Source organism: Poecilia reticulata, chromosome 18 (assembly GCF_904066995.2).
Source record: "Poecilia reticulata chromosome 18, P_reticulata-male-v2, whole genome shotgun sequence".
In the NCBI taxonomy this organism is placed as follows: Eukaryota; Metazoa; Chordata; class Actinopteri; order Cyprinodontiformes; family Poeciliidae; genus Poecilia; species Poecilia reticulata.
In genome coordinates this window covers 22,112,087-22,127,019 of record NC_088847.1, presented here as the reverse complement: position 1 = coordinate 22,127,019, position 14,933 = coordinate 22,112,087, and the positions used below count along the sequence as shown (strand labels likewise).

The window sequence follows — 14,933 nt, the reverse complement described above, 5'->3', positions numbered from 1 at the left end:
ATCATACCATAAGCCGCACCTACAATTTAAAAAAAAACAACTGGAAAGGTAAATATACGTATAAGTAACACCGGGCTACAGGCCGCTGGTATCTCCGCCGCTCTCGGTTTTCCATAAGGACCCAACAGAGGGCTGCGTCCTAATAAATCTGCAGGATATGTTAAGGACGCAGCCCTCCGTCTCCAAAGCCGAACCATGGTCTCGTTCATGCCGAGTTTACATGCAGCGGCTCTGTTTCCCTCCTGTACTGCCAGATCGATGGTCCTCAACTTAAAAGTTGCATCATATGAGTTTGAAAACATTTCTCCGTCGTGCCTGCTGCTAGCATGTGGTTGTTCTAAATGAAAATTAGCACGTTCATCTTTGATTTCCAATTTTGACTTCCAATGATTCACTTCCTGCTAAAGAGCCCGGACTCTTTAGCAGGAAATGCTAAAGAGTGCAAAAGAGAGTGTGGTTGAAGAAAAATCCACAGAAAAGCCGCACCGGGCTATAAACCGCATGGTTCAAAGCGTAGGAAAAAAGTAGCGGCTTATAGTCCAAAAAATACAGTGTATGTTAAGTTTTTGCATATATAAAACATAGAAAATATATATTCAAACACCCACAACAAACCCCCGGGGTCAAACATAAAACACATCAAGATTGAACTAAAACGGGGAAATAAAAACATAACAGCATTGGTAATAAAGAAAAACCCCATTCAAATAAAGGAATAAAAAGGAATAATAAGTAAGTACATGCATAAGTACACAGAAAAATAAAATAAAATTTCAATCTTCCGGCTCTAGTGCCTTGATGAAGTATCACTCTCTTGTTAATAAATACTAGTTATATGAATTAATATTAATGTTCTTAGGTGCTGTTCTTTTATTTTCTTCAGCACTACTCATTCGTTTCAGCTTGGTTACTTTCAAAAATTGCATGAAGATGTCCCACATGTCTTTAAATTCACTGGTGTTGTTCGTTTCTCCAAAGCAAGGCAGGAAGTCATTTCACAGAGTCACGTTGCAGTTTTAGGAAGGTACATGCTTTTCCATTTCAAGGTAATCTCCATCTTAATGAGCAACTCCAACTATCTGTCATAGTGCTGAGTTAATGATGTTTGACAAGTATTTGTTTATCCTCGGTTCCAGGAAATACTTTACCTGTAAGAAATGCAGCTGAACATCTCATCAAATGCAGCTTCAGGATTGGATCTGCTGACTTTTGACCTACTCTGCAGCATATCTGAGTGTGTTCCTTTTAACTTAACCAGTCCTGCCACTTTTACCTGGTAAAGGAAGAGATAGGTGAGTGGGAGTGACTCTGGAAAGAAAAACCTCCGCCCTGAGTCAGGTACATCCACATGCAGGTTTAAATCCCAGACACACTAAACTGCTGACAGCGCGAGAAGGTACGGACCTCAAGCATCTCTGGAGGGTTTTGGACTTACGGCTGAAGGTATCTGCTTGTTATTTTGAAGTAGGTCAAGTTAATATGTTTAGACAGCATAGAAACAATGCGTCACATTGTGTTATTTAGTGAGGATTATGAATATCTTTTTAAAAGAAGTTTTGTATTTTTAATCCAAAACTTACATATAAGTAAATTCTTAACAAAATTTAGCAGCTTAGAGTCAATAATTTCTTAATATTGATGAAAAAGCACTTGTTCCACTTTTACTTATAATATGGAGAAAATGTCTTTATCTGCCCATCAAACTAGACTGAAAAGTTACTTATAAGTTAGTTTTGTATGCTTTATTTCAAGTGTGCTAAAATATTAGCATTAGAAACTAGACCAGAATTCCTTGGTAAGATTGTGTTATTTTGCAGTGTAAAAAATCTGTACACCCAGTTTGTGTTTAGCTCTGTCTGCCGGTATTATGGTTTCTGAAAGTCTAATCTTCTCTGATGTGAGTATATGACTCTGTTTAGGGAAATTTGTGACATTTATTGAGTTTTTTGTTGTTGTTTTTAAACATGCTTTAGCGTCATAATTTCATTTTTGGTTTATTAAACTCATTGAAAAAAAGAGAATGGAGCTCCAAATTTTAAAAAAGAGTTAGTCACATGTAGTAAAATTAAGTTTGTCAAACTTAAATAATTGTTATTTGTTTAACACGACAACTTAACAAACTTTATATACTTACAATGGGTACAGAAATTAGTCTCTCTTACATCATGGGGGTGGTGTCACTTACATTGGTATCACATTTTCCCAACACTTATTGTCAGGTTGGAAAATATGAAGAAGCCAAGCTGGTGGTGTAATGATTTGGCAAACATTTGGGTTTTGCTATCCGGTTAGACTCTACCTTCACATGTACCACCAGCTAACCATTGTTGTGGAAAATGTACACCAAAACTAGCTTTCACAGCAAAAATTGTTCATCAATGACTTAAGGGGATAAATACTGACTGTAAAGCGGTGTTGCCTCCAAATAAAACAGATTTTAATCCAGTGAAACATCTCAAATCCAATCCATGGAGGCTCTATGTCTCTATTTACTGGACTTGAAGGATTTGCTGCAAAACTGAGCCAAACCCCATTCCACACCTTCAGTGGTGTAGTGGAGTCCATGTCTTGAAGGCTCATGGTCATAATGTTATGATCTGTCTACATGCATTGAAAATACCGTTATGTCCTATCAGTCAGGTGAAGCAGTTCGTTCAGGTCTTCCCCGTTTAAATTTCCTTTAGTATTTGAGGCTGGGTTAACATCCAATCTCCTCAACACCATCAAGGCCAAACAAATGTATCTCTCTCTCAAAGAATGTACTTCTATCAGATCCTCAGATCTCAAAGTTTAAAAATGCACCCACAGGACAAAGAACATGCACTTTCATTTTTGGATGTCTTCCATTGAAGTTAACATTTTGTACCATTCCATAGGGTTTGAGCGGAGACCATGAGACAGGAAGTCAGATTTCTTCTGATAGAAACTCTGCCAAATCTGATGAGCTTGTCCAATTGTTTCCTAATATGTACGCAACACGTCTTTATTATTACTGATGTTATTACTAAATTCTGAGGTACAGCGAAACCCCATAAGAACTGTCCTTCTTATGGTTTTTGGGAGCTCATTGAGGTTGACAAGCTTTTCTTAATCCCTACTGGTGATAGAGACACAGGATTACCTCAAATAATTAGAAATATATGTATTTTTTTCACAATAATAGTACTTGTTTATCACCTTCTTTTGCAAAGAAAGAACATACTTTACAAGTAAAGAGAAGTTTTATTGGACATAATCAAATATCGAACACTGGAAGGAAGGATGTTTAGGGTTGATTTTGAAAATCAGCAAAGATTTGGCATTTAAATATGATATCTTTAGTAAGGAAGGAACATCATCTGTCCAAACCTGAAACTTGGACTGATTAGCTGGTAACTATCAAGAGATCTGTGTCAATGCGTATGTAGGGGAAAGGTCAAACAAGACTTTAGGGTTAACACGTAAGATTTTTCTTGCAGAATATCTTCAATAATTCAACACATTAAAAATATTTAGTAAGAATTTGTTTTATATTGTTTAACCCTTTAATTATTTTCAAGACCTTATGTGTGTTTCCTCTCTCTTTTCCATATAGCAGTTGTGCAGTTTGTCCCAAAACACCACATCTGAAAAGCAGTTGACTCTAATTTATACAGTTAAAAAAAACTTTGATACTGTAAATAATGGAAACATATTAGCAGGTTGCAGTATTTATAATGTAGTACCTTATAACACTGGTGCCTATTTATGTGTTTGAACTTAATGTACGTGAAAATGAAGGAGATAATCTAGCCTCACTTCATTCCTGAAGGTTTTTTGAACCTTCCTAATCCTAATCTGATCCAAGATAAATATAAGTTTGTTGGAACAAAACTCCAGTATGCCATGCTTTACTATATTTAGATTTTTTTTCTATTAATTTCTCCTAATCAGATTTTTAGCAGTTTCATATTATAATGGCAGCTACAATGGTCTGTCTTATGCATCTGTGTCAATGTAGGGGAAAGGTCATTCAAGACTTTATGGTTAACATTAAGATGTTTCTTACATAACTATTTCATGTGGACGTCTGTAGCAGCACTACAGAAGTCAAAATATTATTTGACAGCATTTGAGTATTTTTTCTACCAATAAACAAACCTATTTCATATCCATACATGTTAAAATATCTGTGCATCAGGTTCTTTCTCTTGTTGGTTGAGTGTTTCGATGATTGACGGTAATGAATTGTAGAGTAATCTGTACTTGTAGAACGTTTTTTTCAAGTTCAAAACTTTCACATGGTGATGGTGGTGAGCTACATTGTAGCCACAGCCTACAATGGAAGCTGGACTTTCTGACCACCTAAAGCAGACGAGGTGGTTGAAGTGTCCTAAGGTCACAGCGACTGACCTTCTGCTTTCTAGGGAGAGACTGTCTAATTCATACCTGTCCTTTAGTTTTGTTTCAGGATGTCTTTAAATGGCAGTTGTTTGACTGAAGAGCAGTTCACCTGCTCTATATGCCTGGATGTGTTCACCAACCCTTCATCTGCACCATGTGGCCACAGCTTCTGCATGGCCTGCATCACCAGATACTGGGATGGATCTCAGGTGAGTTATTGTTGAAGCTTCCTTCAAACAACTTTTACTTCTTCATTTTTGTTCTTTAAATTTTCTTGTCAAAGACAGAGCTATGTAGCATTTTTCTTTCTAGTGTGTCGTTCTGACTTAAATAAAGCACTATAAGGATCAGTAATTAAACCTCTTAATACTAGTGAAAACAATTAAATGTTGGTCAGCAGTTAAAAAGGAACTCATTTTAATTTTAGGATCTAAACAGAAAAATAGATGAGAACCAAAGTTCAAACTTCTTAGAATTATAAGTCTTAAGACCATAAATCCTTTTGTTGACGGCAACCTGTAATTACAACAGTCACAAGGGCTATATTTCAACTGTATGATCGTTCTTCCATCTTCATTACCTTTTCATTTGTCTATTACCGTTGATCTTTTTCTCCTGGACATCCCTTCACCTATTCCATCGTCCTCTTCCAGGTTTGCCAGTGTCCTTTGTGTAAGAAAACCTTTCAGACGCGACCGGACCTCCAGATCAACAGGACTCTACGAGAGATAACAGATCAGTTCAAATCTATGAAAGGCGGAGTGTCAGAGAAGGACAAGAAGGGAAAAAAGATGGGACACAAAAATCACAACTTTATGGCAGAACTAAAAATGAAGCTGCCAAAACCTCTGCCCAGGAACATTGTAACTCAATCCCAGGGTAAGTAATCGAAAGGGTTTGGATCGAATCAACCAGGCTACGCAAAACGTAATCACATGTTGATGCTATGCATGGAGAGGGTCCCCCCCTCTGAGCTGGAGGTTTGGACTAGGCCATTTTTCAATCTCTAATCTCCTTTTAGCGCATTGATTACTGTTCAGAAAAAAAACTTAAAATAGTGTAAAACCTTTTTTGTGAAACTGATGAAGTTATTTTGAATCTGAACATCTCCATCAACCTTTTCTTATGCGATATTAAAAAAAAATGCATTTAAAGTTTGACAGAAACATGGCCAGTGATTGAGAAGCTGCGGTTTATGTATTTACTAGAAATGCGACTCTCATGGTGGCAGCATGTTGTTGTAGCTCATTTCGCCTTGTTTTTTTTGGACACGGTGCAGGTCTTATTTTGTTACATTTAGACAGTTGCCATGGTGCGTAACCATGGCCACAAATGTCTGTTTTTTCCTCTCAAGCAACTGGGAGCAACTGACTACAGTGTCAAAATCTCAAATACTGTAATACATGACATGTGGCTCCAAGATGATATGAGTTACAACATTTATTTTTCCTTTGGAATAAATGAACTAAAAAAAACTGAATGGAGATAATGATCTAAATCACATAAAGTAAAACATTCTGGGGTGAAAAAATGTTTAGGATCAGATCTACGAGGAGAAACAAGAGAACAGCAACATGAAGATTTCTCCTTTGTGCAACAACCTTGTTGTTCTGGGTGGTTTCAAAACCAGCATACCTGTGAGGGCTGCCAGGTTCAGGTCATTTCACTTTAGCAGGGTTATGTAATCCAGCAATGATTTAGCGATGTAGGAATGAGGAGATGCTGTCCAAAAGATGAAATGTTGAATATTAGATTTCTTGAATAATAAAAACATGTTACATATTTAAAAGGACCTAACATAGTTTTTACTGGTTTTTTGGCAGCGCATTCTTTCCCAGGTCTGTCTTCATCACCTTTGCACCAGAATGGCACAACCACGATGGCTTTATTGGTACCGAACCACCGCGGGTCTTCCAGTCTGGACCAAAGCCCTGAGCATCATTATCTTAACCACCATCGCTTCCCTCATACGATGTCCTACGCCAGCAGCCGCAGGAGGTTCACTCTGAGTGGAGCGGCCAGTAGCAAGAACGTCCCTCAGTGCGAAATCCATAATAGAGGAATACTGGTAAAACAATCAGCTTTCAGTATTATCTTATATATTTATATATTAATATAGAAGAAACTTACTGTGTTTTAAATGCTAGTTGCTTCTGACAGATGTCTTCTGTTTTGGTTATTGTTCTATTTAAATGTTTTTAATAATCTAGTTTAAATATCCCATTCTTTAGAAGTGTTTTAATTCAGCCACATCCAGGAGGTTTTAACATAATGAGTCTCTTCAAACTCTAATTCTAGAATTTGACTAGGCCGCTTTGTGTCTTTTGCTGGACTTGCTTGTGTGTTATTGATCATTATCCTTATGGGCTATTCCATGTTTTTTTCTGGTTGTAGTTCACTGGAGTCCCAAAGCCTTAGAAATAACTTTTTAGAAACCATTCCCAGGCTTTAGTTCCAGAAAAACGTGACACATTTCCAACAACCCAATTCTGATCTTTTCAAAAAATCTGATTTGTTCCACTTCTATACATGGTACACAAAACAAAATCTGATTCATATCTGAATGGATGCAAATAATGACAGAAAAATAATCATAATTATGAATGAAAAGCAACAAAACAAAAAACAGAAGAAAACTGTAATGGAGTGAATACATTTTAACTGCAACACTTCCTCTTTCTGCTTTCAGCTTTACTGTAAATCCGACCAAGTGTGCATCTGTCCTGAATGTGAGATCGAAGACCACAACGATCACGACACCGTCACCGTGGAGGCCGAGTGGATGGAAACCAAGGTAAGAAAATAAAAGCTTCTGCTGTTGTTTGGATCGACTTAAACTGACTGGAAAAGATGAACAGTCGTTGCTCAAGAAAGTGCAAGTGACGACAGACACCAGCAGTTTGTTTATGCTAAGTGCATTTCCATTTTAAAACTAATCTTTTCATCACTGATCATAGCAACCAGTTTTACAGAGTGGAGGAACATCCTGATGCACTGCAAAAACACAAAATCTTACCAGTTAAAATAAGACAAAACAAACTTAGAAGTAACTTTTCAGTAATATATAGGAGCTTGTTTAAAATATTAAGGCTAATTCCTTAATGTTGATGAAAAAGTGCTAGTTCCATTTACAGATTATTTCACTTTTAACAAGACATTTTTCCCACATTAGTGAAACAATATGAGTGGAACCAGTATTTTTATATCAATATTAAGGAATGACTGACTTCAAATAGTTTCTATTTTACCAAAAAGTTACTTCTAAGTTTGTTTTGTCTTATTTTAAGTGTACTGACATATTTGCACTAGAAACTAGACCAAAAATACTTGGTAAGATTTTGTGTTTTTTGCAGTGTGCTAGGCTTTAAATCAGCTTCATGACATCATGGAAACTGTTAGCTTGAATTTACAACAATAAAACTTTGAGAAAAATTGGTGCGTACCAAAAGTAGGTTGAGGAATTGAGGAAAAGTGATTCAAAAGTTTATAAAACACTCTGAGGGTTGAGGGTTTAGAATCGTGGTTTGGATTGTTATCTTCAGCCTTCAGGAACCATTACTCCTCATTTACACAGAGAGCTGGCGACTCTGTGTAAATTTTAGAATAACCTTTAAACAGAACTGTCCCTTTAAGACTTATGTCTTGTGATTTATAATCCAGTCATCTGCTTTATGTTTATAGTTTAAGAACTTGTGCTTTAATGGGCAAAAAGTATGTCAGTCATGTTTCTTTCTTTGTCCAAGTTTGTTTAGATAAAAACTCATAATTAATGTGATTTTTCTAAGCACCAATATTTTAAATGACTAAATAAGATACATTTTATTTAGTTACTGCTACACATGTAGTTTTAGAATCGAAAACTCACAAGGAGTATTCCTTAAAATATTCTGATGAAATAGGACACACCTCCACAAACTTCTTATGTCATCATTTGTCATCAGATCCATCTATGCAAACGGATACAGTAAGCTACTGGCAACATTACAATTTGTTTTTAATGCTACCTTGCAAATATTCAGGTACGATGCTGTTTAAACCTGTTATTACCTAAATAATAATTTTTAGGCCGACCTGTGAAGACGCTGTTTCAGTAATCGATGCAACTAAAGATAAACACATAGATGAGTTTCATTAGATCTTATTTAATCCCGAAAATGTTCGAAGGCCGACTTTGTAACCGTCTTTACGTGGCTCTGAAGTTTCAGGTCAGAGTTAATCTCTAGTTTCCAGCTGTAACAACTGAAGCTGTTCATTGACTCGAGATTGTTCCTCCTTTGGTCCAAAGATAATAACTAATAAATCAGTGTGTGTATTAGTTCAGTCACCTGGTGGCATCATAATGTAGAGCTGTGTGTCATCTGTGTAGTTTTGATCACTAATCTTATATTTGTTATAATCTGAGCTACTGGGAGCATTTACAGATGTACTTCATTAAAACACATCATTATTATACACTTTTATTAATAATGTAAAGCCTCAGTTAGTAGGATGAGATGCAAAGTCTGAAATTAACTCTAGAAATAAGTATTAAAGGGGAAATCGGTGCCATAATATTAGTAGAGGTTGTAGTGAGTGTGATTAATGTCTGGGTGTTTTTACAGATGCTGCTGAGGGACTCAGAGCAGGACATCCAGGACATGATCAGCGAGAGGAGGAGGAAGATCGAAGAGATCAGGGAGTCTGTGACGGAGCTGGAGGTAAAACAACGTAACACAAGCACAACCTGCACAATTTAAGGTCAAAATTACATATTTTTAAACAAGTCTAGCTTTTTAAAAATTTTTACAGAAAGTTTTGTTACTTCTTTAAAAAAAAACATGTATGTTTTTGTCTGTTTGTGAATTTTAAATATATAATTCTGCTTTTTTAAAGTCAAATTAAACCCTGGTTCCAGTGTTAATCTCTGACCTAGTTTTACCATAGTCTTCAGTTTTTAAGTCTTTTTTTAAATTATTTTCAACCCTCCTCAGATGGCGGTGGAGCGGGAGACGTCGGGCACCGTGTGCCTCTTCTCGGCGCTGGCCTCCGCCATCGAGCGGTCCCAGGCGGACCTGATAGAGGTGATGGATAACAGCCGCAGGTCGGCGGAGCATCAGGCCGACGCCATGATCCATCAGCTGGAGAGGGAGATCGAAGAACTCCAGAGCAGAGAAGCTTCTCTCGCTGAACTCGCCCAGTCAGAGGATCACGTTCACTGCGTCACGGTGGGTCACGACTTAAGGTTGATTTCATTAGAAAACTCTGGATGTTTCTGTATTAATTTGTAAATGTTCCTCAGACTTTCCCCAGCCTGTCCACACCTCCAGTCACCAAAGACTGGAGCGGAGTGTCGCTGAACACCGACCTGGGAACGGCCGCCATCTACAGATCTTTGGCAGCCACGGTGGAAAAGTTCCAGCGAGATCTAAGGAATATTCTAGAAAATGGTTAGTAAACGCAAAACATGAAGAGACCAGATATTTGTTGATTTTATATCTGTACACTAAACTATGAGCACAACTTTTTTTGATCCAAAAGAGATTAACTTCTTTTATGGTAATAAAGAGCAGATTTTGTTAAAGTGTTGAAGCTGGAAACTTCAGTTATTACCATTAATCATGAAACACCGCCCTCTAGTGGCCTGATTATTTATTTCAAAGTTTAGATTAACATGCAGCAGTGTCTTTTTTATTCCCTTAGAAAACAGTATTTCACACAGTTTAAATTGTGAAACTGTTGTAAAATAATTTTAATGAATTAAATTTTAGTTTTATTGTTCCAGCTCCTGAAGCTCTTTGTTGTTTTTCTTCAGGTTTTCCCTCTCGTGTATTGGAAGCCGGTCTGGCACAAACAAAGTCCAGTGAGTTCTTACTATAAATTTAAACAAACAGGATCCCAACACTTCATTTAATCAGATAAATAATGTTTTCATCTCATGAAACTTCACAATCTATGGCGATTTGTAACATGTAAATGTTTGTTTCTCCTGCAGGAGAAAAGAGGATGCAGGATTTTGCACGTATGTTACATTCAATTCATAACATCTACATTTCCTTGTTTGCTACATATTTTACTTAAATAAAAATAGTTTTAAGAAATTTGGAGGATTTAGCTAAACGTCTTTCTAAAGTTTTTAGATCAACTAAAAGTTTCACACCCATTTGTTATAACAAATTCTTAATTAATATGGATAATGGGAATATTGCTAAAAGTACTATAAAACAACTGGATATGTTACTTTTAATGCCATTTTTAATATTCTTTCCTCAGCGTAAGCAACACTGTTCCAATCATTGCTACAAACTAGCTAATCGTAAAATGAGATAAAGTTGTTAACATGGCAATCTTGGCAAAACTAAAAAAAATTTCTGACCATAAAAGAAAAAAAAAATCTTTTCCCTCATCACTTTCTTTTTCAGCATTCTGGGTTATCTCCCAGAATGCTGTGCGGTTCTGGCTCAAAGAACAACTTTTCAAGTCTTTCAGAGAAGCTTGTTAGCTTAGCTTAGCATAAAAATATCATTAGTAGGATTACAGTTAGCCAGGCTGTCCTGGCATATTAAAAATATGTATGCCAAAGCATGTTTCTAACAAATTTTCTTTTCCAACATTATTTTCTACCCAGTCCTGATTTCATATTGGGCTAAGTTTCCAGCTAATTTCTTGATAAAGCAAAAAGTTAGCCTAGCTTAACCTGAGAAATAGCAGTTTGCTAACTACCAGTTAGTCATCTGGAAAACAAGTGTAAAAATTGATGAATTAAAAATATGTTTTAAAGAGCTAACGCCTAAAGAAAATTACCACCAAGCTAAAGATAGTCTAATGACAAGTATCATAAAATCGTAGAATTAAATGCATTCCTTCTTAAGAGCCAAAACTTTACCAAAGAATAACTTTTCATATTAACTTGCATAACAATGGCATAAGTTAACATGATTAAGTGAGTTTAGACCAAGATTTTTAGTAAGTAATTTGCATTTCATGTTTTTTCAACACAGTGAACGTCACCCTGAACTCCAGCACCGCCCATCCCAGGCTGATCCTTGCAGAAGATTTGAAAAGTGTGAGCTTCCTATTCAGTGGTTACAACATTTAATCACTAAGGCGTGTTTTATTTATAGATTTTAGAAAATCTGGCTAATAATCCATTCTTCTGCAGGTTTGGTGTGGGGATCGACACCATCACGTTCCAGATACTCCAGAGAGGTTCGACAGAGTCGTCTGTGTCCTGGGAAGAGAAGCAATCTCCCATGGGAAACATTACTGGGAGGTAATAGGCTGTTGAAACAAAACACAAATCTAGATTTCTAATGAAATTGAGAAGCCTGCACTCTCCAAAAAGATACATGTTGCCTAATTCTCCAGAACTTATCTGGAGAATTAAGATCACTTCCAGGAACTTCCAGGTTACTTTCCATGACATGCAGGCAACATGATTTACACTGAATGTACAGGTTACTCTCACAGTTTAAATATTACTTACAGCTTACTGACTCTTCAGGGTTACATTCTAGAAACTAAATGGGAAAAACATCTTACTTTCTGTAAACTAAATAAAAAGTTATTCAACAGGTCGTTGCTAGGTAACCAAAGAATGAGTGAGTTGCTAGGTAACCAAAGGGAGAGAGTAGTGAATTCCACCACCTAGCTTAGCTAGCTTAGCTAGCCGTGAGAGCTGTTAAAACATTTCCTGTACTTATCTCCCAGAATGCTGTGCGGTTCTGGCTCAGAGTGTATCATCTATTGATATTGATCATGTGTCTGTCACATTATATATTGTTACTGTTTTATTGTCCAGCTGTATTTGTAACATTTGTGAGTAGAAATACATGTAAACTGTCAACATTACTGGTTGGATAGTTTAATTCCAAGCTGCAGTCTTTCAGGATTCGTTCTGTTTGACGGGGAAACATGCTGTGCTTCCTGTGAACAGGTGGAGGTGAACGGGAAAACGGACTGGGATCTGGGCGTGGTTAGACAGTCCGTCAACAGGAAGGGGAAGATCGATTACACCCCAAACAACGGCTTCTATTTCCTCAGCTTACGAGACAAGTGAGTTTAATCTGATGAGATCTTCTGGAAGATAGATGAAATGCTTAAAGATTGATTTTTTTTCAAAAGATACTTTTAATCTAATGAAAGAACCAAACTGGAATGCAGTTTCATTTTATGATTATTTTCAATAAATATTGCAACAATAAAGTTGTTTCCGATAAGACGAAAAAAGATTTTTTTTTAAATTACAAGAATAAAGTCATATTAGTAGATAAAAGTAGCAAGAATACTAGAAAAAGTAATTTTAATTAAAAAAAACTTTGATCAATGGTTAGATCTGAGGTGACCACATTGTCTAGTAAATTATTATTTCCTTAAAATAGACCCAATTATTTGCTCAATCATTTCAAAGTCCTGCTAATACTAATAATTTTATGCTAATATGTTAGAAGATTAAGTATTCCCTTATTTGTAGAACTGATAATAAAATTTCACAACAGTCCTCATTGCTGTTTTTTTTTTTGTGCAGGAGTTATTGTACATTTACTACTTCATTTGACTAATTTTACAGCTTTATTTCAGTAATATTATGACTTTATTCTCATTACATTATAACATTATTGTCATAAAACATTTTTATCAGCATATTCCAACTTTATTCTGGTAATGTTATGACTTTTTCCTCATTATCGTGACTTTTTTCTTGTATTATAACAAAAACTTTGTCACATTAAAACCCTGTAACTGACTGTGTGTCCATTCTTCCGTCCAGGGCTCTATAGGCAGGCAGACATGAGAAACTAATTGTTTTCTTCTTCTCCCTCAGACACAACTACGCCTTTCGCTCTGAGCCTTGCACAGACGTGGAGATAAAACTTCGACCTCATAAGATTGGAGTTTTTGTGGACTATGAGAAAGGAGAGGTGAAAACGATACAAAACCTTTTTTCACTTTAAGAAACGGTTGGATAGGCTACTTTACTGTGAAGTTAGATAACTGTCCTTTTTCTTTTCCTCTTCCCACAGGTATCTTTTTACAACGTCGATGCCAAAGTCCACATCTACACTTTCCACGACATCTTCACCGAGAACCTCTTCCCCTTCTTCAGCCCCTGCACCAATAAATCAGGAAAAAACGAAATGCCCCTGATCATCACTCCAGTACACATGGAGTAAAAGCTAACATGTTTTTAAAGTTCCTCAGATACTTCAGAATGAGTTTTGTTTCTTTTTTAACAGCTTTTTCCTCCTTTATGACTAGAAATTATTAACTCATACTAAAACTGAAGATCAGATGGACTTCCTGGAGTTAGAATCCCAGGACTGAACCTGATTGACAATTATTGTTTTGCTTTCTTGTTGATTCTTCTAAAAAACAAGCTAGCCTCACCGGAGAGGCTCGGAGTGTGGAAAAGGACAATAATTTCTGACTTTATTTGGTTTTCGTCTCTTGAACCATATTTTAACAATTTTATTTACTTAATACAACATTTACGTTATTCATGTAATATATTTTTAAATATTCACGGCAGAGGAAAAACATCATGGCTGCTGCTGAAGAAACTGTACAGAACATTTTTCATAATATTTAGTATCATAGTTTTGGTTTAAATGCCATATTCAGTTACATTGAAAGGAGAATTTGGATATTTTTGAAATGGGGTTCTGTTGAGAGGTTATTAGCAGATAACAACTTACCTGCTGTCGATAACTATATTAAGATCTTTATTTTATATAACAAGAGCTTAGAGGCTAATGCTAACTGCTAGTCTGTGCTGAGCAAAGGGAAAAGTAAATTTATTTTGAAATTACTCCAATCTAAAAAATAGAGGTGTTGCTTTGTATTAAATGGTTACCTGGCAGTGGTTGGCACCCTTTTGCTAATGCGCTAATAGTGGAGCTAACTTTTTTTTAGAACTTTTAGCAGTTTTGTTAACTTTAAATATGTTTAGTGCTACTAGTTTCCTCTAAATTAACTTTTCTGTATAAATTCTAAAGCGTTAATTTACTTGATAACTTCTAGCATGTGAAACTGAGCTCAGGAGTTTCCACTGGTTTTAGCCTGTTTTTTATTTGTTTTTCTGTTCTGTTATATATTATGAGTTAATTAATAAATAAATAACAGTTTTGCTGTGTTTGAATCTTATTTACTGTGAAACCACTAAGTTGTTACATCCACTTTGAAAAACATAAATGTGGACAAAATCCAACTTTTATCTGTTGTGTTGCTTTAGGATTATATGTGAAACACCCAGTAAGGCACTAAATGCTACAATAAAGCAATTTGTTTGAGATTGTTTAGCGGTCTCGCATGAAACAGAGTCAACCAACATGTTTGGCTGGAAATAAAATTTAGACTTAATATTTTTGCCAGTATCTTTGGATTGGAGAGACACACAATGGTTAACACACAGAGACCAGAAGGAAATGCTAACAAGCCTCTGCAGAACATGAATCTTATTTTAGATGCATCTACCGGTAGCAGGAGTCTCCAACTTCAAACCTCGAGACCTGTTGACCTGCAGCCTCTAAAAACTGTGTTTAATGGGGACTGTAGTTGCTGTGACACCTGTTGATCTTTTATGTTCAATGTAATAG

The 14,933-nt window shown here is 36.1% G+C and overlaps 1 protein-coding gene across 2 annotated transcripts; it reads left to right on the top strand.

Annotated features, from left to right (window-relative positions):
• Window positions 1-1,334: 1,334 nt before the first annotated feature.
• Window positions 1,335-14,462, top strand: LOC103480604 (E3 ubiquitin-protein ligase TRIM21). Of its 2 annotated transcripts, none has more exons than XM_008435619.2 (15): window positions 1,335-1,443; window positions 4,419-4,571; window positions 5,016-5,241; window positions 6,186-6,430; window positions 7,052-7,156; window positions 8,964-9,059; window positions 9,333-9,566; window positions 9,641-9,788; window positions 10,154-10,201; window positions 10,334-10,360; window positions 11,340-11,404; window positions 11,501-11,611; window positions 12,275-12,393; window positions 13,163-13,259; window positions 13,362-14,462. In XM_008435619.2, exons 2-15 carry the CDS (start codon window positions 4,431-4,433, stop codon window positions 13,509-13,511), a joined length of 1,812 nt encoding a protein of 603 aa, XP_008433841.2. In that variant the 5' UTR covers window positions 1,335-1,443; window positions 4,419-4,430; the 3' UTR covers window positions 13,512-14,462. The 2 variants fall into 2 exon arrangements, with proteins under 2 accessions (XP_008433841.2, XP_008433842.2); XM_008435620.2 differs by having other exon boundaries at window positions 1,349-1,464.
• Window positions 14,463-14,933: the final 471 nt, after the last annotated feature.